The sequence below is a fragment of the Lissotriton helveticus genome, chromosome 6 (genome assembly GCF_964261635.1).
Source record: "Lissotriton helveticus chromosome 6, aLisHel1.1, whole genome shotgun sequence".
In the NCBI taxonomy this organism is placed as follows: Eukaryota; Metazoa; Chordata; class Amphibia; order Caudata; family Salamandridae; genus Lissotriton; species Lissotriton helveticus.
In genome coordinates, this window is record NC_136067.1 from 1190335544 (window position 1) to 1190358735 (window position 23192).

Here is a 23192-nt window from a genome sequence, read left to right on the forward strand (position 1 = left end):
CAGCAAGTGTGTGACCTTGCTCCAACTTTATTCCTCCCTTTACATAAATGGTTGTGTAGATTTCTTCATACTGTGAAAATGAGTCCCCAGTATTAGGAGGTACAAAAATGCCACATTACTATTTGCGGATGAAACCTGGCTTGTATCCAAAACACCAAAAGGTATTAAAACCCTACTGGTTAGATTTAAATTGCTTTGTTCTAACCACAGCATAGCCATTGACATCAGCAAAAAAACAAAAATTAGGGCTATCAACCTGCACAAGCATTTCAAGGGCACCATAAGGTTGAAGGGTGTGGACCTTGGGAGAGCCTCAGATGTTCGACTACCTGGGACTTCGCTTATCCAGCAGTAATTCTTGGGTTAGCCAGCTTACAAGGAGCACACTCCAATTAAACCACAGGACAGCGGCTACCCTGAGATTCACAAGTAACACTTCCCTGCATCCTGTATCTCCCCCTTTTAGGAATCTGGAGAGCCCCAGCAGTGGCAGCTGCAGTCTATGGGACTGAACTTTGGGGCCACAGTAGTAGTGATGCATTGGGGGAGTGGGGTGTGTGGGGGGCATGTTGCAGAAAAATAGCTGAGGGCAGTTCTCACACTACCCTTAAGTACCACACTTGTTTTTTAGCTGGATTTGGGTATGCAATCCATTATTCCCAAGGTAAGACTTAAACCAATTATGTGTTGGATGAGGATATGTTCGACCACAGATCTGCGACCCTACAGGGCATACCTTAGAGACATTTTGGATACGCAACAAGGAGTGGAGTTGTTGCCATTTATAAATTAAGTAAAGCAGGTGCTGGTCACTTTGGGCTTGATTGGTTTCTGGACCAATCAAACTGACATTAGTCACTCATTCATCAGACAGGGGAAATCCCCTTACTGGGAGAACGAGGAAAGGAAATTGAATCAATCATCCACCCCAGGCCTATTAACTAACAGATTCTTAGAAACTAAAACCCCTCCCCTGTTTGAGCAATACATGAATGACATCGATCCAGCTTTTACAAAGGCACCTTATACAAGAGTTAGGTTAGGAGTACTCCCTCTAGCTACTTTCACCGTCAAATGGAAAGGCCTAACGGAAGGCAATGCACTTTGTCTAATGTGTAGCAAAGCAGAAGAAATTGAATACCACCTTCTATTCTCCTGCCCAAAATATTCCAAGCAGCATAAGCGCTGGATTGCGCCCTTATCTCGCGCCCTAGTGTAGTGTAGTTCCTATATTCCCAATAGGCTCTGTGCATTGGAATAATATATCTATAGATTTGACGTATAACTTAGGTCGACTAGGTCTCTATCGAATATATTAGACTTAATTGTGAGTGCCAGCTAGATCAGAGGTCCCTAGAAACTTTCTTGAATAAACAAGAAGGGATTACTTTCTGACAACCATATAAACATGACAACTTTGTTTCCCCAAGAATAAAACTGATCTTTAGAGTCATGGAAACAATAGATTGATGTTTTACTCAGTCAATCGTGCATACTTCGTTTCATCAGAGGTGCAGAGAAATAGAGAGACTGGCGTTTTCAATAAAAGGATTTATTGAACAGTCTTCTTTCTCATGTTAGTAAAGTGAACTGTTACAATCGTAATACTGGTTGTAAAGTATAATGCATACAGTAAGAAGAGTATTATAAATAATACTGTAAAAGCATTGTATGGTTCCTAGACCATAGATAAATACATAAATAAATAAAGGCTAAAAGTACTCAACTGGTGCTTCTAAAATACGCCTACCCCAAGGTCAGCGGTGTGCTCCCACATCCTGTTGTCTACCCCAACTGTACCTAACCTAAGCCTAGTACGAGAGAAGAAGTAAGTGAGGTGTAGCATAGGTTTCGTTTTTCTTTGCCAAGAATCTAACCAAGATTTCTCTTAGGGTCTAATCCGCTCCGTACCTTGATTTCAGAATGAAGGATGTCTGGTATCTCTGTCTCGGGACTCGATTTGCCAACACCCCGCGAGGGGAGCTTGAAAACACTGGAGCTGGATTCTCGCCGGGAGAATGGACAGCTTCTCAATCAGTGCGTTAGCTGGAGGGTCGGCTTCCTTCGGCACCTGCTGTAATGAGCTGCGTCGGGCAAGTAGATAGTCGATCTGCTCCGAACCACAGTGTTTGCTAGAGCAAGTGTAGGCATATATATACCTTGAAGGTGCCTTGTTTGACGTAAAGTAAGACATAATAACGTCACCAAAGAACCCCAAGGGAATGGTAGTTCTTTGAAAACGCCATGATTTCTAGGACAAATCAATATTCAAGAAAGGGGATGTCCCTGACTGTTGAAGCCGAGTTTTCCAAGAAATCGCTGTGGCTTTTTGGAACTAGTGGAAGTAGCCATGCCTGTATTTGGACTGGATGGGTTATATCTAAATATGGGTATGATTTCTATGTCTATATAAGAGAAATGTGAATTATACCTATATAAGGGCATGAATCTGTAAATTTCGCTCGGATCCTAAAACGCCATACAACGCTAGGAATCCACAGATATAGGGTAGCATTGAGAATTTGTAGTTCGGACACCATATAGATATATATATAGTTTGAAAAACAAAAATAAAGAAATATATATCAACTGACAAAGCATCTGCTACAGTTTTGTCATACATAATATGAAACAATATTTAAATAAAGGGCAGAGTATGCATTTATTGGCCCAATAAATTCTGCAAAAACATTCTTTTGAACTTGTAGTTTTGTAACTAAAACCACATAATATAGTCAATGCTGTAAATCTGTGTCAGATAAATGCCATCCTAAAGCAATACTAAACAGGAAACAGCCTTTACCATGCACCGCAAGTACATTTAAGGTAAATGTTTGCATTTATGTATAAATAAATATATAAATCGATATATACATTTAGTGTTTGGGATGTTTACGGGTGAATAGTGGTACAGGGTGGCCAGGGTAATTTTAAGGTTATGAGGTGGGTAATTGCAAAGGATGGTAAGAGTAATATAAAGATTTAGGGGTAGGTGGTGGTAGAGAGTTGTAAAGGTAATTTTAGAGTTTAGGGATGGATAGTGGTAAAGGGAGGTTAAAAGTAAAATTGTTCTTTAAAAAGGGGAGGTTTGGGGATAACCCTCAACACAAATAAAAAATTATATATATAAAATATATATCAAGATTAAATTAAAATTATATATTTTGTGTAGACGTACCTTAAATATGCTTACTTTGTGTGGTAAAAGCATCTGCATGATAAAGGAGTCAACATAATAAACGTGCATAGAAATAAAGGTAGACGTGACCACTGAGCTGCTGTTTACTGCTGGCTTCATGGCCAGCGGCCCACAACATGTCCTTTTTAGGTCGAGCCTGGGCAGCGCACGAGCTGCTCTGTAAGACATGCTATATTCGAGTATGGCCTTGAAGGTCTGCCCACTCTTCACTCATATTTTTCATTGGTTTGCGTCATTGTCATTTGTAAATACTGGCTTCCGAATCATTAATAGGCTTGTTAGTCCCTCCATACTACTGCTTTGTCTTCATTTGTAAGCTCCCATGAGTACTGGCCCTTTTACTTCTGTTACACGGTATGTCTTATTGAGTCTGAGAGCATTATTTACTTTAAAGAGTTTCACCTACTGCAGGCACGACATGCTTTTCCTGCAACATTCAGCACGCCATGCGCACTTTCACTTTTCAAGCAGTCGGGGACAATGGCAGCCACTTTGAAGTGCAATAGGTCTCGCATTTACAGGAGTTTGAGCTAATGGCATTTTAAAAGACAATGCCTTTTATTTATGTGTTAATTTCTAAAAAAAAGAAATAAAAGGCATTGTCTTTCACAATGCCAATAGCTTAACTCTTGCAAATGAGAGACTTATTTAATTGAAAATGCTTGCTTGTATTGGGTTCCAAATAATCCAGTTCATGAGGGGTTTATTTAGAATAAAACAGGCGTCCGAAAAAGCAGTACATGTTCTCGCTTACACGATGGCCAACCAGGAAAGGTAGATTTTGTATTATGTTTTTCTTACACAAAAAGCACGAGAACCATTGTGTGTGTTGGGAAAGAAGCTAACATTATAAAAACTAAATCTGAATTTAGACATTGTATTAAATGCAGAAGGGCAACACTCCGCATATTGATTGCCAAACAAATGAGCGTAACTTACTTATTCAACTTATGCTAACGTGATGTACATAGTGGAAGGAACGTTCCAAGAGAACAAATGAATGCTTGCTTACAATAAATAAGCATCCAATAAAAAGGCATCGCAAAAGAAAACGTAACTGAATTGTTAATCGCTGCAAAGCACAGGTAGATTTCCCAAAGAAATACAAACGTGTGCTCTAGTGATTTCTTTTGTGTCAAAGGCTCACATTTCATCATCAGCAAACATTTGAACAATGTACATATTTTACGGTCTGGTCAGGCAGCAAATTGGCTACAAAAGTTTTCTGTCCTGCTATAAAGATAAAACCCTGCTCTCTTAACGGCTAATTGACCTACACATCCTTGGAGTGGTAAAAAACCAAATGACAGCTTCTGGCATCCCAGTGGAAGGCATGCTGTGGCAGCCAGTGAAGCATGCCCTGTGAAAAGCAACCTCTAAACAAAACATACGCTAGGGGTGCAGGGGCATGCAAGGAGAGACCGCTTTAAAACCTGTATTCTCATTTAGAGCTCCATAATAGAGGAAACCACCAAGAGTTCCCTAAAAGAGAGGAGTCATTGAAGAATAGAAGGAGCTAGTCAGGGCTATACCCCATTGAAAAATTAACTCAAGCTGGACAGGCAAAACCAAATAAAGCCCGCAAACAGAAACGTGCCAATGCCAGTGACAAAAGGCAAAGCCAATGGTAAGCAATGGGTGGAATGCATTTCTAGGCCAGCTTTCAGCATGTTCCCAGTATGTCTTTGTAACCAGAGATTTGCGCTGTCCGGTAGGCTTAGAACCAAAAACAGCGCAAGCTGCCACCATTGCCTCAAGAATTAGGGGCGGTGGTTCTTTGTCCACTTATGAGGGAACGCTTGCTGCACTCTTCGAGGTCACAGGACAAGATCTGAGCCTAGTATAGTCAGGGACCGGCGTCGGCCTCTCTGCACACACTAGATCAGCATGACACTAGGGCCAAATTAAAAGTTGAGTTACAAGATATATGTGCAGTTGGGGCCCCTAGGCAGGGGAACATGCCCATATACCATGCAGGGGACATTCCTGTCCCAAAAGTAATTATTGATTGTTCTAATATGCTAATAATGGTATTTTTCTGAAATACAGGCTGCATAGAGTTAGTTCAGAAGCTACTTTGTGGACATTGCACAGACTATCATTAGTAGTTAAGTATAACTAATAACTGTGGAGCATAGTCGACAGGTTTAAACTGAATAAGCGGAGACATCTCTCTCACTAGATCAAAACACACCAATCCAATAACTAGACAAGAAAGCGGACTGATGCCCCTACCTGCACATTTTGTTCTTGTGATCAGTGGAGGGCCAGCCTGCCCAGTACCTCCTTCCCCGGGTCTAGTGAGAAGAACGCGGATCTCGTACTCTGTATCTGGATCCAGATGCCAAAGCTTGTATGTTGGAGCATTTACAGCATGGGTTTCCGTCCATGAGCCCGTAGTCATTCTGTATTCCACTTCTTTCAGGATAATGGGCCCATCACCAATGATGGAATTGGCGTTCAGTTGAATCAGCAAGTATGTAGGCCCCACGCCAAGAAGCTGCGGCGGTGCTATAGGTCGTGGTGATTCTACAAAAGAAAGGTGATGCATATTGAAATTATGAAAGCACATCCAAAGCACAAAAATTCAGAAACAAATGGCTGCAAGATGGCTCATGGATGACCAATAAGCTTGAACTACTGGTGCGAAGATCTTTTAAAAGTCTACAGAAACAAGTTGATTGCTTTAATCATATTTTTAAAAAAAGGTGCGACTCTACAACCTATAGACAATTCCAACAGTACACAAGTCCCTTTTGAATAAATATTCTTTTAAACCACAACACGCATTCGTCCTAATTCCATGCATTCTAGATTATTTTTACAATGCCTTTACTCCACAAGGCATTATGTTAATTATAGTTTAAAGTTCGTTCAGAACAATTCCAATGTCGGTAACTAAGGCTGGACTGGCCGCACGCCGGGGGAGAGGGGGGGGGGGGGGGACTGGGCGGAAGAGGGACGGTTGTGTTGCTGAGGCCGGGTTTAAAGCAGTGCTGCAATATCGGCAGCCTGGCCAGCATAATGACTAATTTCTTACTCTTGCCGCAGAGTTCCTTATATATCCAGCAGCTTTCAGGCAACAATACAACTGTTAAGATTGAGATCTCTCATGATTAATCCAAGTACTCGAGAGAGGTCGGAGCTTTGTCTAGAGGCAGTTTTAGCTCATCTAAAGTTGTGCAGACGTTTAAGACGGCTGCTGCAAGAAAGGAGGAGTCCCATGCAGATGACAAATGTATTTTATTTATGTGGGTAGCTTAGTGCGTCACTGCTTTAGTCAAAAAGGTCCTTTTGTTAGTTGCAGGTCATAACTTACAATAGTAATTTAGCACAGTGAGCTATGAACCACCCTCCAAGAGCTGCATGCAAAATGCAAGGTATAAGTTAAGAACATTATGATTTTTCAACATTCATTATCCTAGTGTTGCTCAAATTGGTTTATTTGGGTAGAAATACATTCCTATCCAACAATCCAACTCCAACTACCGTTACAGTTTGTACTTTTCCAGACCCAAGCACTCTTTGAAGAAAACACCCATCACTATGGATGACGTGAATCCTACACCTTGTATTCCCTTTGGTCATATGTAACATTTTATTATACACTGATTTACACATATATCAATCATTGTCTCTGTGCGTGTGCGTGATGTAAAGTGCTCCGGCACCCTAGACTGCTACGAGAGGCGCTATAAAATAAATGAAATACATGTGGCAGAGGGGCTATGGAGAGATGATGGGCACTGTTGGAGGGTGATAGTGGGGGAATTATAGAAAGGTCCCAACAAAGATTGAGGTGTCCTGTGCTCTGTAAGGCCACCATTTAATATGCTTTAAAAGCTAAGACAATGAAAAACCGGTTGTTGAATCCACCGTCTTCACCCCCTAAAGCCCCTTAGTAGTGGTCAGTCTCGCTCGCCAGGCCCTGTACAGGGGCTGGGCTGACCAAAGTTGCCAGGGCTCCTTTGGGTTCCCAGTTCGACCCTGTCTAACATTTTTTGCATGATAAGATTAGTAATGTATATTTCTCGAATGGATTCTGTCACAGGAGAAACAATGCCCTGTTATGTTAGCTAATACACGTTCTGCTAAACTATTTAAGTTCACATTTTTTGTAATATGTGTTTCCAATTAAATATATCAAAGCATATCAATTCCGATGCTCATTTCAATAAAAAAAATGTTTTGTTAAAACGTGTGAACATTTATCCACGTCAAGTAACCACTGTCAAACCTTTAGGCCATTGTTTCCATTAACTGATGGCATTGCCATCTAGTGGATGCCCAGACACTGTGCCCTGCTAATTTATTTCTTTAAAAAAAAAAAAACAAGCAAGACCATTCGGGCACAGCTTCTTGACCTCTCTTGTGCCCCTGTCAAACACTTCTCCAGTCTTCATCCAGCCAGCAGTAAAACCACCGAAGAGTGGGCCAGATGCGTGGGCATTATTAATAGAAGCTGAGCCATATGGATTATCAGTATTCGAGTCTCTAAAAGAAACCATATTTGCATTAAGCTAACATCTAGTCCTTTTTCGTCTGCCGTTATTGGATCCGATTAAAAAGCAGATTAAGAGTGACACTATCGGCTAAATAAGGAATTCCACATAAAGATTGTCGGTTCATATTAAGTATCTAATCTGAGGTCACAGCGCGTCTAGAGCCGCCGCAAAAATTAGCATTAGGGATGCTCTACGCGCTACCAGAGTAATCCGAGCAGCTTTTGGTCTTAAGGGGCGAGCACGAAGGGCTGAAAGAAATAGAGGCTGTAATGGGTTACAACAATGGGTCATACAGGGGGCCACCCAACCAGTGGAAGCAGCAGTGGGTATGAAAGGCACGCTTTTCGAAAAGTAGTAGTCCGATGGTAGCCAGAGACGCTGATCAACGAGCCACCCCTGAACGGAGCCTGCTTGGACCGAGTCACAACCACACCCCCGTTCCTGGGCATGCAGAATAAATGCACAGGAGTACTCTCCCTAAACACTCACATGCCCCAAAACGTTCAGCAGCCTAGCAGTAAAAGGGTAATCAGGGCACAGGCGTGTGCTTCCATTTGTACTCACTGTTTAAGAATATGATCTGCAGATTCCCACTTGATTTCCTTTTTTATGCTTTTGAGGCTAATTCACAAAGGCAAGTAAGAGTTCATGCGGTTTTTATTTTATTTTTAAATCAGATACATATTATCTACGGATCCACCCAAGACTGTTAACCTGCGCTTGTGACACGTTTGAATATGCAGATTGCTCCATCTAAAGTTTAACACGACTTGTACATTCTTAAGGATGTGGGGATTTCAGGGTTTTACACATTGTGTAATTGTTTTTCTTCTGCCTTTCCGCACACCGTTCACCTGCAGGAGATTATTTTGAGCAGAAAACGTCGTGAAGGGACTTGAAAACTGTTGGGCACTGCAGCTGCATGCACTTGGGGAGAAACCTTCATTGTGTGGCCTCAGAAACTACATGGAAAACATTCCGAGGAGGCATCTTACATAACTTTTATTTTATTTATGTTTATTGAATTTTGTCCAACTTACACCTCAGTACAGTGGGAAACACTTGATGTGGCATGTAACAACATCATGGCACTCAACCAATGACTGACATTTCATTCGTCACCTGTGCCCCTTCTCCATGAATATATTCCAAAGTACTCCTCAATATTAATTTTCTGGAACTTTAGATAATAAATATGTTGTGAAAGCGCTCCAGATATCCTTGGGTCTGAAAGGCCGTGGCAACTCCTCTGCATCGCATTCAAGCTGCTCTTGACAATATGTCATGTCTTAACCCCTGATAGATTGTAGCATCTGACCTATCTTCCATAACTTGTATACATAACTTCAAGTGCAATTTTCAAGCAGGTGACCTCTGAAACAGTTAACGTACTGTGCATTATGTTTACGAAAATGATGCATAGTTCACCTGGAAAAAGAATCCCAATTTCAAACTACCATCACAAAACAGGCATCAATGTCCTGAAAGCCACCCTTTCACGAACTAACATTTTCTCCTGGTTTAAAACAAAGGTTCACGCAGACAAACTGAATTTCTAAGCCTCAGGTACTAAGGAAAATAAAAGCTTAAATTCAGAGTATGGACATGCAATAGCACTCATCGGGCCTGAAAGAAATCACTTTCAATGACCACAAAGCAAGGTCATATCCACACTAGTTATGTCGAATATATGACGTTACAACGAATTCCGTTGCAACGCATGCCTTTACCACGCATGCGTTACAACGGAATTCGTTTACCACGCATAACATTTACCACAATTACTAGCGTGGTGACGTCATACGTCGTTAAGAGAAAGCGGAAGTTTATTTTCCGTTTTCTCTTAAACGACGCGGATACCCGACGTGACTTCAGGTGAGTTTCTTTTTTGGGGGGGGAGACCCCCCCAAGCCCCCCTTTTTTTACTTTTTACCTTTACCACATATATCTTTACTACAAACCTCGTAGTAAAGGTATGCGTGGTAAAGGCTTTCGTGTTAACCACGCATGCGTTGTACTGCATGCGTGGTTAACGATTTCGTTGTAAAGGCTTCGTTGTAATGGCCGTTTCCCAGTTATGTCGAATACGTGTGCGGATCAGCATTATTTATTTATTTATTTTGAAAGTTTTATATAGCGCGAACAAGATCTTTGCAGATATCAGATCGCTTTACAAAAACAAGGGGTAAGAAAACAAGAGAGTGAACTCAAATAGATCCAAAGTAAAAGTTCAGGTGAATTTAGCCATGAGGATAGTTTTTACTTCTTTCTTAAAAAATGCAGTGGAGGAGACAAGCCTGGTTTCTGGAGGGAGTGTATTCCAGATCCTGGGTGCCATTCCTGAAAAGGAGCGTTTATATGTTTTTTCCTTCCGGAATCTTCGCATGCCTGGCCAAATGGGAGGGTACGGGGCGCCTTAACTCTCTCTACCTGTGCACCTTTTAAAAGGTACCGGACAGCCTTGCAAAGCAGTTGAAACACCTGGGAGAAGATGGCTGCTGGCCCTAGACTCAGGGAACTGATTGAGAGTGTAATATACAGATGACTGTACTTGCGGGATGACAGCAGCTGGCCAATAGGCGATTGAGCGTTGTGTGATGTATGACAAGATTTACAGTGTGGCAGTCTGCCTGTGTAGAGCACAACATAGAAGGTTTATTTCGAGCCTGATACAGACGCCTTACCAGCCACATTAAAGAGTATGACCCCAGAATATCATTGACTAAATATCATCTGCCAGAAACATCGACCAACTGGAGTTAAAATCTACACCCAATGGGATATTTTGTGCCAATGATACTATGAGATACAACCACATTACAACTATAGCAAAACTTTACCACATTGTCACATTAATATTTAAAAAAAAGTTCTCATCTCAGAGGAAAAAAACATGAATAGTAAAGTATGAACAAAACAGAAGAAGCCATGCACAGTAAAATAGCTTTATCGTTTAAAAAAACGCTAGGCAACCTACGGCTGCTAATTATTGCTAGTAAGACACACTTGCTCAAAATGTAAAAGGCTTCTGTAGAACACAAAGGAAGAAGCAAGGATTGGTGTATTATGGAGACCTGCCCTCTTGCGAACGATTAAGAAACTTTTACAAACAGTAGGTCAAACATGGAGGCAGTGGGAGCTTAAGAATAAAACATACAACTTGTTGGGTTTATCATGATGTGTGGCTCAAAGTTGATGAACCCCTGTCAGTTGAAAAGCAAGACATTTCCTTTCCCTTGCCTGATTTTCAGATGCAGCACTTTTCCCTTCATCGTGCTGGGCATCAGAGCGCCTTCTTGCAGCTTCTTCGGTGTTTTTACAGTGCAGGTGGCAACCCGCCTGCACTTTTAAAGGGGATATCTGGGTGGGGGGGGAGGGGGGCGTCTTTCCCCTAGAGGGCTCTCTCAGGGGCTGGGGGGCAGGGGAACCACTGAGGGCTTCCTTGCCTCTGCGCCCTCGTCTATAATAGGCGCGGGCACAAAGGCAAAAGTATTCCCTTATTTGCATGGGGCACACCCCCATGCAAATGAGGGAAGGCCCCTGAAGATAGTGCCGACACTATCAGTATTACAGAAAGGGCCGCATAAGCGTCTGTGGCCCCTTCTGTAATACTAAAGTGCCCCGGGGGCAGGGTGGGGCACAAAGCAGGCGCAAACGGCCGTTGCACCCGGGAACACTTACTGTTATACGGCCCCCTATGTATTTATCAACTTCTAGTCCAAAGAAACAACACTTGCTCAGCAGTTTGGTGTTCATTTTTTAACCAAGAAGTCTGCTTTATTATTCTCACAGTTCGAACACCTATGGCTGCACTACACATGCAGTGCATTTTACTTTATTGCAACAAACGCACCTTTAAAAAAGTACGCTCGACGCAATGAAGGAAATTGCACCGCAAATACGTGCTGCCCTGCGGACTGCGCTTTCTCGTGAAATACGGAGCGGCTGCTTTACAGCTGTTCCATGTTTCACTGTGCAGATGGCAACCCATCTGCACTTTTAAAGGGGAACACAGACCCCCTTGCAGGTGGGTGCAGTCAGTGACTGCACTCGCCTCCAAGGGGATTTCTAGGGGGGTCCATCGGACCCCTTTACCCCCCCGCAGAGGGCTTCTCTCTAGGGGCGCATGACAGTGTGCCACCTTTTAGGTGACGCACTGTCAGTCTGCCTCCTGAGGGCTCCTTTGCCTCTACGCCTGTGTCAGTAATAAAGTGCAGGCAAAGGGAGTCCCTAATTTTTCCATGGGGCACGACCCCATGCAAATGAGGGAATGCCCCCTTGACGATAGCACTGGTGCTTTATGTCCACCAGCGCTATTGGTATTACAAAAGGGGCTGCACAAGCACCTGCGCCCCCTTCTGTTATACCAAAGTGCCCCAGGGGAGCGCATAGCGGGTGCAAACAGCTGTTGCGCCCCGGGGCTTTCTTTGTAATACGGCCTCAAGTTGTGAACGTATCAGATTGTTCAGAACATATTCAAGACTCTTGATTGCCATAGAGCCATAAGGCCATGATTCGTACAGGTAACATGTGTAAATGCTGACGTGGTTGATGGCAGGTACATTTGGAAAGTACTCCAAAATCATGTGTTGGCCTTCTCCAACTATTAGTTTCTACACTGATTTAAGCAAAAACAAACTCTCTGCAAGCATGTCAAGGACAATTTGTATAAAAAATGAAGTCAGTGCAATGATGAACCGGTCGTTCAAACCGAATGCATAATAAAAACTAAAGAGTATCTGGCTTTCATGCTGATGCAGAAAACAGTGCCCAATAGAGTACTCTTTCATATTGTGATTCATACCAACCAGAAATGTGTATTTACAAGACAAATACATCACTGCATATTACATTTTATGTTTGTTGCTTTCCTACATTAGCATATGCATTTTCTTTTCAGCCACTTGAGGGGAAGGAGATGTATTTGTTTAAGTCCTTCCTCGATTTTATAAATTATGCATGAGTTTCAATCAGCCAGTAAATTAAAAAGCAATTGTTTGGCAGCATTATTAATATTCCTCGTAATACAATATGCTTCACAGACCCAGGGGTGTGGTGTAACCAACAGTCCCATATGGGTAATCAGCGACTGCATATTCTCAACCCTAAACTCTAGCTATGCTACAAACTTGCAAATTACTTCTTTGTTAACCATAGCTAGCATTTTCTTATTACCGCACTGTACCGTCAAAGGTACAGATTGCCAAATGTGATTTTAGAGAAAGAGATTAAGGCAACCTTCCTGACTCTATTAAATTAAATCCTGCCAAGTGCAACCTCAGACATGCCGATGTAATTCTGACTATCAATCATATGCTGCCAGGTAAAATTCACTGAGTAGGATCCCCCGACCCCAGGCAATAGTCGTCACAAAGAGCTTGTGACTGGCTTCAAGCATCATGCGGTTGTGCTCGTTGAAGGTAACTGCCCGTAAAGGTGGCGTCAGGCACTGCGGAGGACGGAAAAGGATAGGAAAACGATTTTCAGATTTAGAAATAGATTGCTTTGAGGAGTACTGGATTCTAATGAACACGTAAGGCGAAAACAGAGTTATTTTTCCACTCAGGAACAATGTTTTTGTTTTGAAATAAGCCTAAACTAGGCTTTCACCCACCGGCTAAGGGCTATTGTCTTGCTTAGAGCCAACGTTTAATTTGTAATAACAAAAACTGCAGGTGCACAAACATGTTTAAAAGAGTCTGTCAACCAATCCCACCAATGGCACTGCCAACTTTCACCACCACGTGTCTCACTTCCACTTCTACCGCCTCTCAAAGCTGGGTTCAATAACAAACCCACCTTGTGAGCAAGCTCACCTTCATCAAGAAGTTGTTCTCCCCAGGAATATTCTGAAACAAGCATTTGCAATGCAATAGGTCTCGTATTTGTGAGAGTTTAAGCTATTGGCATTGTAACTGACAATGCCTTATATCTGTTTTGATAATTAACACAAATAAAAGGCACTGTCATTTACAATGCCAATAGCTCAAACTCTTGTAAACGCGAGACCATTTCACTTCAAAGAAGCGGCCGCTATTGTCCCGAGCTGCTTGTAAAGTGAAAGCACGCAAGGCATGCTGAATGTTGCAGGAAAGAATGTTGTGCCTGCAGTAGGAGAAACTCATTAAAGATAATAGTGCTCAAAGACTAACTAAGACATACCGTGTAACAACAGAAGTACAAGGGACAGTCCTCACGGGAAATTACAAATGAAGACAAGGTGGTACTCAGGAGGGACTAACAAGCCTATTAACAAATCAGAAGCCAGCATTTACAAAGGACAATGACAAGCCAATAAAAAATATGGGGGGGGAGCTTAAAGTCCATACTCCAATGCAGCATGCCTCGCAGAGCTGCACATGAGCTGCCCAGGCTCGCCCTCAAAAGGAGTAGACAAGTAAAGTGTGCCCTGCTGAGTAGTAAAGGACAGACACATTTGGGTGAAGTGAACCACTCACAGCGCTGGTGGCAGGAGTCACTGCACCGGTTGGACTAATGTTAGCAACAGGCCTCTTTCTCTGTTAAAAATTCTGGCCTTGCTATTCAGTTTAAGGAACATTTGCACTTTAGCTGTTAATACGGAACTTTCCAGAATCTTATATAAGCATATATTAGCTTAAGAAAGCAGACCATAAATATCATGGACCCCTTGAACGTATAGAAATCATGGCTCCAGTGGCTTTGTCTTTTAACTTAGAGAGAGAATCACAACAGAGGTGAGGTTTAGCAGAGGTAATGCTGCTCCTGACATTTGTGACCTTTGCCCCCCCCATCCCTATATTTTAGGATTTCCTTTGCAGATCCGAAAAGCATTGAAGTAAGAAGCCTACGGTGACAAAGGTCGCTGGAGTCTACTATGAACCTTTAACGGGAAGCAATGGCTCTACAAACGATTATGCTGTTGTGTGAATTTTTGATTAAATATATTCTAACTATGTGAAGTAATGTCTTGATCGCCTACAAAAGCATTCACAGGGATTACTTCATGTGACCTGCAAGGTTTATCTATGAGTAGGTAACGCTCTCCTTGAAGATATGGTTCTTGAAGAACCGCAGCCCCTTTAGGGACAAGTTCGAAGGGTAGATAAGATCCAAGGGTTACTGAAATAACACCAGTTTTCTAAATCCCAATATATTTTGACTTACTTTAATATGAGCTCGAGTAGATTCAGGTACAGTAAACTAAGTCACTCAAAAGCGTTGTCTTGCAGCTACTGCATTCATTCAAGCCACAAAAAAGAAAATTAGAAAGGTAGCCAAACCGCTGGAAAATAAGGCAAATGCTATTCTTGATTAGCTATTAGAAGTCACCATAGCAATAGCCAGTGGCCAACATACTCAAATATACTACAGGCCCCCACACATTAGTCAAATATTAGCAGATTTTGAGGGAGACAATGCCTCCTCAAGGGTAGTAAGCGCTATATAAATACAATTTAAACATCCGCCCGGGAAGATAGAGACCCATCTCTCCTTTGCATCAGTAAGGAGCCTTTATGGAACCAGTCTCAGGCAATAATGCCTGTTCCCTTTTACGACTAGTTAAATTACAATTTAGAGGTGTAGTTACAGTAATTAAAACGCATGGGGTCAGCCACTGACCTCAATGCATGATAAATTGTCCTTTGCCAAGTTGTCACATTTGTCAATCGGTTTAATCGGGTCCACTCCAGTGTACTCAAGGGGAGCTTGCACGGTTAGTCTGCAAGATGTTGAAGCAGCTCCACAGTCCACAAGCCTGACAACCCGCCCCAGAAAAGACAATAACTTAACTCACCAGAGGAAAACACCTCCCTTCTGTTCTGACCCGGAACTAAACATTCAGCTCCTGGGGGACCACCACATCAGGCAACATGAAGTTTTTGCAGTCGTCGATCTCTGCTGCAACTGTAGTGACAGTTAGAGTTTATATTCTTGGTACTGAGTAGGGGTATCTGGTGTGGGGAAAATTCCCCCACACAGCGGAGTTGGATTTTTTTGCCGAATTCAGCACTCCCAGCAGAGTTGGAAACCCTTCTCAATCTCAGCTGGCAGAGTGCACAGCCCACCACTACATAGAACTGCTCCTCTGCACACTGTATGCAGGACTCTGATACTCCACAGGGGCGTAACACAGGCCCCCGCAGCCCACGCTGTGCGGGGGGGCCCAAAGCTCCAGGGGGCCCCCTCGGCACTGCACTCTGTCTCGAGGGCTCCTAATTGAACCCGGAGGGGGCCCCTCTACATACCTTGCAGGGAGGCCCCCTCAATGTTCGTTACGCCAGTGATACTCCAGATGGGTTGTTGAGGATACTCAGGTATTTTGTAAGACCATCCTACATCGAAAAAAGCTCCAATGTTCTCAATGGTTCAGAGAATGTTCCCATTACACCTCCTACTTGCCTTGCAGTCATGAATACAAATAGTAACCTAGTGCATAACTACTGATTTATCATCCTCCTATGTGTCCTCTTCAGCCAGCTCAATTGGTCAAGTGGTGACCTGACATCAAAAAGCTACAGCTGGATGTCATCTGACATGAGGGCTAATCAATTGCCTAGCAAGCAATAGGATACACTTATCTTGGGATTGAAATGGGAAGCAGTGTAGGCAGGATGCCCAGCTGAAGACTAGGATGGTGAATTGAATGAAATTAGGGCACTATATGAGGCGTAAACATTTGTAGGAAGGTGTGGTTGATTATAATATTCTCAACTTTACATTGGCTTAACTGCTAAGATTTTGTGAAAATGAAGATGTTAGAATGTGTTAACCATAAGTGTAGCACAAACCTTTCTCTCTCAGGTTATCAGCTCACTTAATTGCTATTGGTGTATCATAACCTAAAGAATTTCAGTGAGAAGGGTAACGGGGACAAGGCTGGCAATAAGATCTTATTGTATATGTCATAATTTAGATAAGAGTTGTGTAGAAATTGCTGGTTAATGAGGCACATGTACGCAGATGATACACAACTGTACCGAAAAATTTCCTCACCAGAAGATATCAAATCTCTCAATTGCACCCTACTGAAATCCATAAATGCCTAATCCATAATCACCTTATGCTCAACAGCCTCAAAACTGATTTCCTCTTGATCCCCCTCACACACTCTAACCTCATTGCAGAGTGGCTGAAAAACTTACATCTAACAGCTGCACCCCCACGCCATAGATTCCACTAGATTACTATGTATAACTCCGTAGAAGCACCTAAAAATGCAAGACCATATCAGTGCAACCATATGAGATCCAATTAACATCTGGACTTACTGAGGAAACTCAAACCCTTTTTGATTCCTGATGACCTTCAGTTTACTGTCCAAAACCTAGTCATTTCTCGATTAGACTATGGGAGTACTACTCTGGCCGGCCTACCTAAAGCAAGGCTAGTGCCACCAAGGGCCACATTGAACTGCAGCCAGGCTTGTCACAGGATCCAGAAGATTTGACCTCATTACTCCAGTTCTAAAACAGCTAAATTGACTCCCGCTGGAAGCAAGAATCCCGCTGAAGATAGCCTGAATGACACACAAGGCCCTGCACCATAGCACTTCAGACTACTTGGAGAAGAAACTTGATTGTCTGGTGGTAGTCGCTCCCTAAGAAATGCCAACTCCCTATTGTTGAAACCTCTACAAACGTACAACCGCTCATTCTACGGTCTAGCCCCAAGAATTTGGAATGCATTGCTTCCTGCAATCAGGTTGAAACACTCAACTTTCTCCTTTTAAAAAGTAATAAAGATGCATCTGCTGAATAAACTCCTTTAAGAGCAGCCCTGAAGTCACTTTGCTTTACTACTTTCTGGGGCACATTCGGAGTTTAAATTTGCTGATTGAATGTTACATAGTTTATGTTTTTAAGATTGCGTATTCCCTTTGCATTTCTCCCTCGTATGTATAACTTACCTGTTTGTACAGCGCTATGATACCCTAACGGCTCATGTTTGCCATATATAAAACTCCAAATTAATAAATAGTGAATAAAACTAGACAGGAAATTTCACTGTGCGTCCACTCTATTACACACATTTAGGTGTAAGTAGATTTATTAAGTGATCACAAATTATTTGATAGCCTTTCGTTGGTAGAGGCTCACAGATGTTGATCAAAAAAGGCTGGGTCCATCGGCTCCATCAGTGGAGTCATGGTGTAAAAATATGGACTGGTGCTGTGTGTGCATCGTCCAACAAAATTGAGTGGGGTGTGGGTTTTTCATGGGATTTTGAAATGTTTGAAAATGTAGGTCCTGACCGTTCTCCCTTATCATCTCGCTCCCCATCCAAAAATCTGATATTTCAGTAATTTGACAATCCATATAATCAAGGGAATGGGTTATTGAATGTACAATACTTGTTGCGCTCTGCCAGCCTTAAATGTATGTTTACAATCCAGAGTTTGTGCAGATGATACAGATGTGGGATATTGATGGAGCTTTCTTTATACCCTTGGCCATAGCACAGAAGGGTAAACCATACGATTGTGTTATTTTGTGACCGATTTATTTTCAAAATTAAAAACAAAATCAAATTAAGTGTTAGTTAAAAGTTATTGAAGGAGACCACACATGCGAGGCATTGACAACAGTCCAAGTCAGAAAATGTAAGATCTGTAGATGATAGCATACCACATGTACATTTATAGTGAAATAAAGCTAAAGTGGCACAACAAAGATCGTTGTAGATGTTCTCCAATTGATTTGCAGTTTTTATGGGAAGATTCAAATACATTTTTCTTTTCAGAGAGATACTGCGTGATTGTCTGCCAAATTGCTTGTGAAGGCTGCTGAATCCCAATGGGGTCAAGTAACAGTAGATGGCTCCAGTAACAGAGTATTTTCTTGTCAATCCACTTCTTCCCTCACCACTGAAGAAAATCGTTGCAACGTCCACTTGGAGCCAGAGAACTGCAAGACATCAGGATGTATTAGAGTGGATGATCTCTGGTGACTAGTGTTTCAGAAAAATTGGTAACCACTTGCTTTTTTGAAAAAGTGGTTGCCTCTTTAACTCACGGTCTGTTTTTATCAGATCGCATAGAGCAGTCCCTTGCTATTGGTAAATACAGTTGTTCCAGCCACTTGGATAAAAACAGTAGATTAGGCGTTATTCTGAGGAGACATTCTTGACTCTCTGCACAACTCGTCATAGGTTCTGTGGCAGGGTCTTCCAAGATTACATTAAGTCTTGACATTTGTAAAAGGGACAGCAGTTTGCAAGTATTGACCTAAGGGATATTACAGCCCAGTTTTGCAAAATAATATTCTAAATGCAACTTGTTGCGTTAAAACATTGTCCGGTAGGATACCATTGCAAAAAATAGTAACAATGGTTTACCTTGTTCAAATTGGCATTTTTGTATTAAGCGCAGGAAATCACAATAATTGAAGCCTGGGATAGTTTTAAAATGAGAAGGAACAGATATCTTGCTTATTTGTCATCGATTGTATTCTGGCAAGTCTAATAAGATTACGTCGCATTAAAGCCCCTAGCTAGGCTCAGTGGGAAGGGTTTGTGATACTCTCCCATCCTGTAACAAGATGCTTTACCAGACAAAGTGAGAATTGAGGACGAACTGTGATGCTGCCAACAGCATGCCCATATGGACATGGGGAATGAACGGTTGCAAGAACTCCTCCGCCGCTATACATAACAAATAATTAAATTGAATAAAAAAAATTAAAAAACGCTCCAAATTGCTCTGATCAATTAAAACCGGACCCACACTAAAGAGCGCGCGAGGTTCACGTAAAAGAAATCCAAAACCTGCAGCACTTTTACCACTCCTTCCTATTAATATTTTATCGGTAAGTGAAAACCAATCTCCAGATCCTAAATCAGTCCCCAGTGTACATAATGTACTGTGCAGAACAGAGCCACATCAGCAATCTCTCTGCAGTGGGGCGGAGATGCGGGTGGGGAGGGGTACGGGAAGTGACGTCAGTATATTGAGCCTTACACTATACCCTAAATTAACTCCCTGCCCTTGTAGGAGAGAGCCTGTTGTTATATTGGCAATAAGGGAAATGTTCCTAGAAGGGCAGCCGCGTTCATGCCCTCGCCAGAGCCCGGGCCCACGGTCTGGGGGGTGCAGAGCTGATAAATGGTGCCTACTACTCGTAGTGCACCAACAAACGCGCGAAGACCCCGTGTGTCACCACAGAAGAGGTGAAGGGAATGTATAGCTCTTTTAGTGACGAGGAGCGGGAAGGGTCCCACAACAGAACAAGCAGCCGTAGGGGCAGACCGGGAGGATTGTAGGGGCAAAGCTCGAAGGCACCCTAAAGAACTCCAAAGAGGGAGAGATACTTTGAAATAAACTAGCATATGAGGCGACGGAAACTCAGGCTAATGAACACGCACCTGTGATATATATTGCATCGGTCGAGGGGGTACAACTTTCTTGTTTTTTTTCTTTTTTGGCAAAATGTCGGACTGTAAAGATTTTAACAGCGACGGGAAATCAGGTGATGGGAGCAGTGAGAGGGGAGCAGTGAGAGGGGAGCAGTGAGAGGTGAGCAGTGAGAGGTGAGCAGTGAGAGGTGAGCAGTGAGAGGTGAGCAGTGAGAGGTGAGCAGTGAGAGGTGAGCAGTGAGAGGTGAGCAGTGAGAGGTGAGCAGTGAGAGGTGAGCAGTGAGAGGGGAGCAGTGAGAGGGGAGCAGTGAGAGGGGAGCAGTGAGAGGGGAGCAGTGAGAGGGGAGCAGTGAGAGGGGAGCAGTGAGAGGGGAGCAGTGAGAGGGGAGCAGTGAGAGGGGAGCAGTGAGAGGGGAGCAGTGAGAGGGGAGCAGTGAGAGGGGAGCAGTGAGAGGGGAGCAGTGAGAGGGGAGCAGTGAGAGGGGAGCAGTGAGAGGGGAGCAGTGAGAGGGGAGCAGTGAGAGGGGAGCAGTGAGGTGAGCAGTGAGAGGGGAGCAGTGAGAGGGAAGCAGTGAGAGGGGAGCAGTGAGAGGGGAGCAGTGAGAGGTGAGCAGTGAGAGGTGAGCAGTGAAAGGTGAGCAGTGAAAGGTGAGCAGTGAAAGGTGAGCAGTGACCGACCCTCGCAGCCCCTCCGAGAGGTCCCGAAGGGGAGAACTCTCCGACCTCCTCCAAGACGATCACGGCCTCGGCCTCGGCTGATGACCAAGTCCCTGCTCCGATCCCAGCTGTGCAGGCACTAGGCTCCACTCCAAGCCACTCCAGGGACGAACGCTGCGAGTCCCTCCTCAGCCCGAGTTAGAGAGGAGCACGCCGACCTCCTTCTAGGCAGCCCCGATCTCCGAATCCGATAAGGGGGCGAAGGCACTCGGCCGCTTTAAGCCCGAATTGAAGACCAAGACGATCCTCACCGGCAGACGAGAAAAATAAAATGGCGGCCCAAAGCTCAGAAGATTTTCGGATTCGGGGGCGTGTTTTGTTGTTCTGAGTGACGGGTGACGTCACAGGGCGAAAGAACACCAAAAACACGCCCCCGAATCCGAAAGAGACGGAGCTTGTTTCGAGTGACGTCTCTCTCCTCCAATGGCTGGCCTCCGTTTAGGAAGCCAGCCAATGGAGGAGAGGCAGAGGAGAAAGGCGGGTTAAACCACACTACTAAGAGACATAAGATCTCCTACCGGAAGCTGGCTAGCCAGCATTTCCGGGCGTCGACCTAAAAAACGGGAAAAGTCTGAGCAAGCAGGGCGAAGAGCAAAGTTACATGAATTACAAATATCACTATAATCCAACAGAGTTCAATCAAAATGAAATGAGATACTGCAGTCACCATACACAACCTTGGTTAATAAACAGATAAGTTACTTGGCTTTTATTAGGGTGGGTGATATATTTAGCTCCGCCGGCATAATTGGTGCTGCTTTGGTCACACTGCATTATGCTTGTAACATGAAGTTCTGGCCAATTTCTGCCAACTGTTTTCTCTCCCGCGCAGGCAAACTAGGAAGATTTTGTGTCCCCTAGTGGGATTTCTGGTTACTAGGAGGGCACCCGGCAAGATTTCTCCAACGCAGGCCATTACGACTATTCACTCTGAGAAAGCTGCTGAAACTCTACTCGAGTGGCAGCAAATTCTACTCAAGAAGCTGCGCCCTCTTGTGCGCCGCTTTGGGCCATGTGCGATGACCCTTCAGAGCAAAATGAGCTCCCGGTGCTAAATCACAGTGTGAGCAGCGCAACATGCCTATTTGCACCCGTTCGTGGAATTTCAATTAACCTCACAGTTTTTTGCAACTTTGCAGTACTCCTTGGAGTGAAACTCTGCGAGTTCCGCCCAGGCCTCGTATTTATTGGCTCTATCTTGATAGCTAAATCCCTGGTTGCTCATTACTGAAACTATGATTCTCCCAATGCTTCAAAAGAATGAAGGAGTAAAATTAAGTTTACAAAGTTTTCCGAACAATCCTTCTATTTATGCAATGGTTTAAGATATACAAGATATACATTTGCCAACAAATGGCAAGATTGGTGAACCCCACCGTATTTGATGGCAGGAGGTATCATTTTATTGTAGGTGCATTTAGTTTTAAATGGTCTTTGTATTTTTGTTACGCCTTCATTTCTTTTGGACATATGCTATAGGAAAATCTTGTGTCAGTTACAGAAACAACGAGAACATTTTATTACTTTTTTTTATTGCTTTCATGTTTTCACTCTAAAATAACTTTATTCAATCAATATGTATTTTGCAATGACAGTCAGCACTCCTTGAAATCATAAATTATCCTTAATTGTATTTTACTGATATTTGGTTTTTGAGAAGCAACAATTTATTTTTCAATAATTCTTCTCTACAATCTTTTATTCTTCCATACTGGAATGATCCCTTTATCTAGGTTAAATGTTTATGTCTACTTCCATTGATTCCTTGTTTTGCCTTAGAAAATCGTTGAGATAATATGCAGGGCATGAAGCAGGTACAATTTATGTAGACTCTGTAATTAGAAGTTTGTATGAACTCGGTGAAATAACTTTAAAAAAAACCCTGGCTAAGTAGACAGACCCACTGAAAAAGCAAGTAGTCTTATTGAATAAGGAAGTGATTTGCCTTTGAGAAGATCGAATTTTCATGCTTACAACAAAAAAGGTAACTGATAGAGGGAAGACAAGATTACAACCACCCATCAGGATTTGCCACTACTGGGGGCAATGGCTTCACGCGATCCAGCAAAGCCCCGACGGAAATTGGTGCACATCGTTGCCCTACGTCGAAATCTCCTCCAAAAGCGACTCCGCACCCTTGGAGCACCAGGATTCACCCCCACCGATAGAGCCAATTCCCCTCCTCGGGAGGCCAGCATTCAAAAGGCGTCCCAACCCAACAAGCAATCGCTAAGACGCCGCTACGAATTAAAACAAAAATAGCTACAACTCTGAGCTGCTCCCACTCGGGTGGCTCTGAATGTAAAATGCCAGGCAAATGTTTATAATTTTGGTCCTGATGATGATCTCACTTAATTTTGAGCACAGAGATCGAAACGTCGACTACTTTGTACTGTTTGCACAATTTAATATGTTGTATAATAGCTTTGTGTTCAACA

At 43.1% G+C, this 23192-nt stretch overlaps 1 protein-coding gene across 14 annotated transcripts in view; it reads right to left on the reverse strand.

Annotated features, from left to right (window-relative positions):
- Positions 1 to 23192, reverse strand: part of PTPRK (protein tyrosine phosphatase receptor type K) — a 1613435-nt gene that overhangs the window by 630316 nt on the left and 959927 nt on the right. For all 14 annotated transcript variants that reach the window (XM_078648913.1, XM_078648910.1, XM_078648911.1 and 11 more), the window contains one exon: positions 5435 to 5728. In XM_078648913.1, the coding sequence (XP_078505039.1) occupies positions 5435 to 5728 (294 nt within the window). The remainder of the gene's footprint in view (positions 1 to 5434; positions 5729 to 23192) is intronic.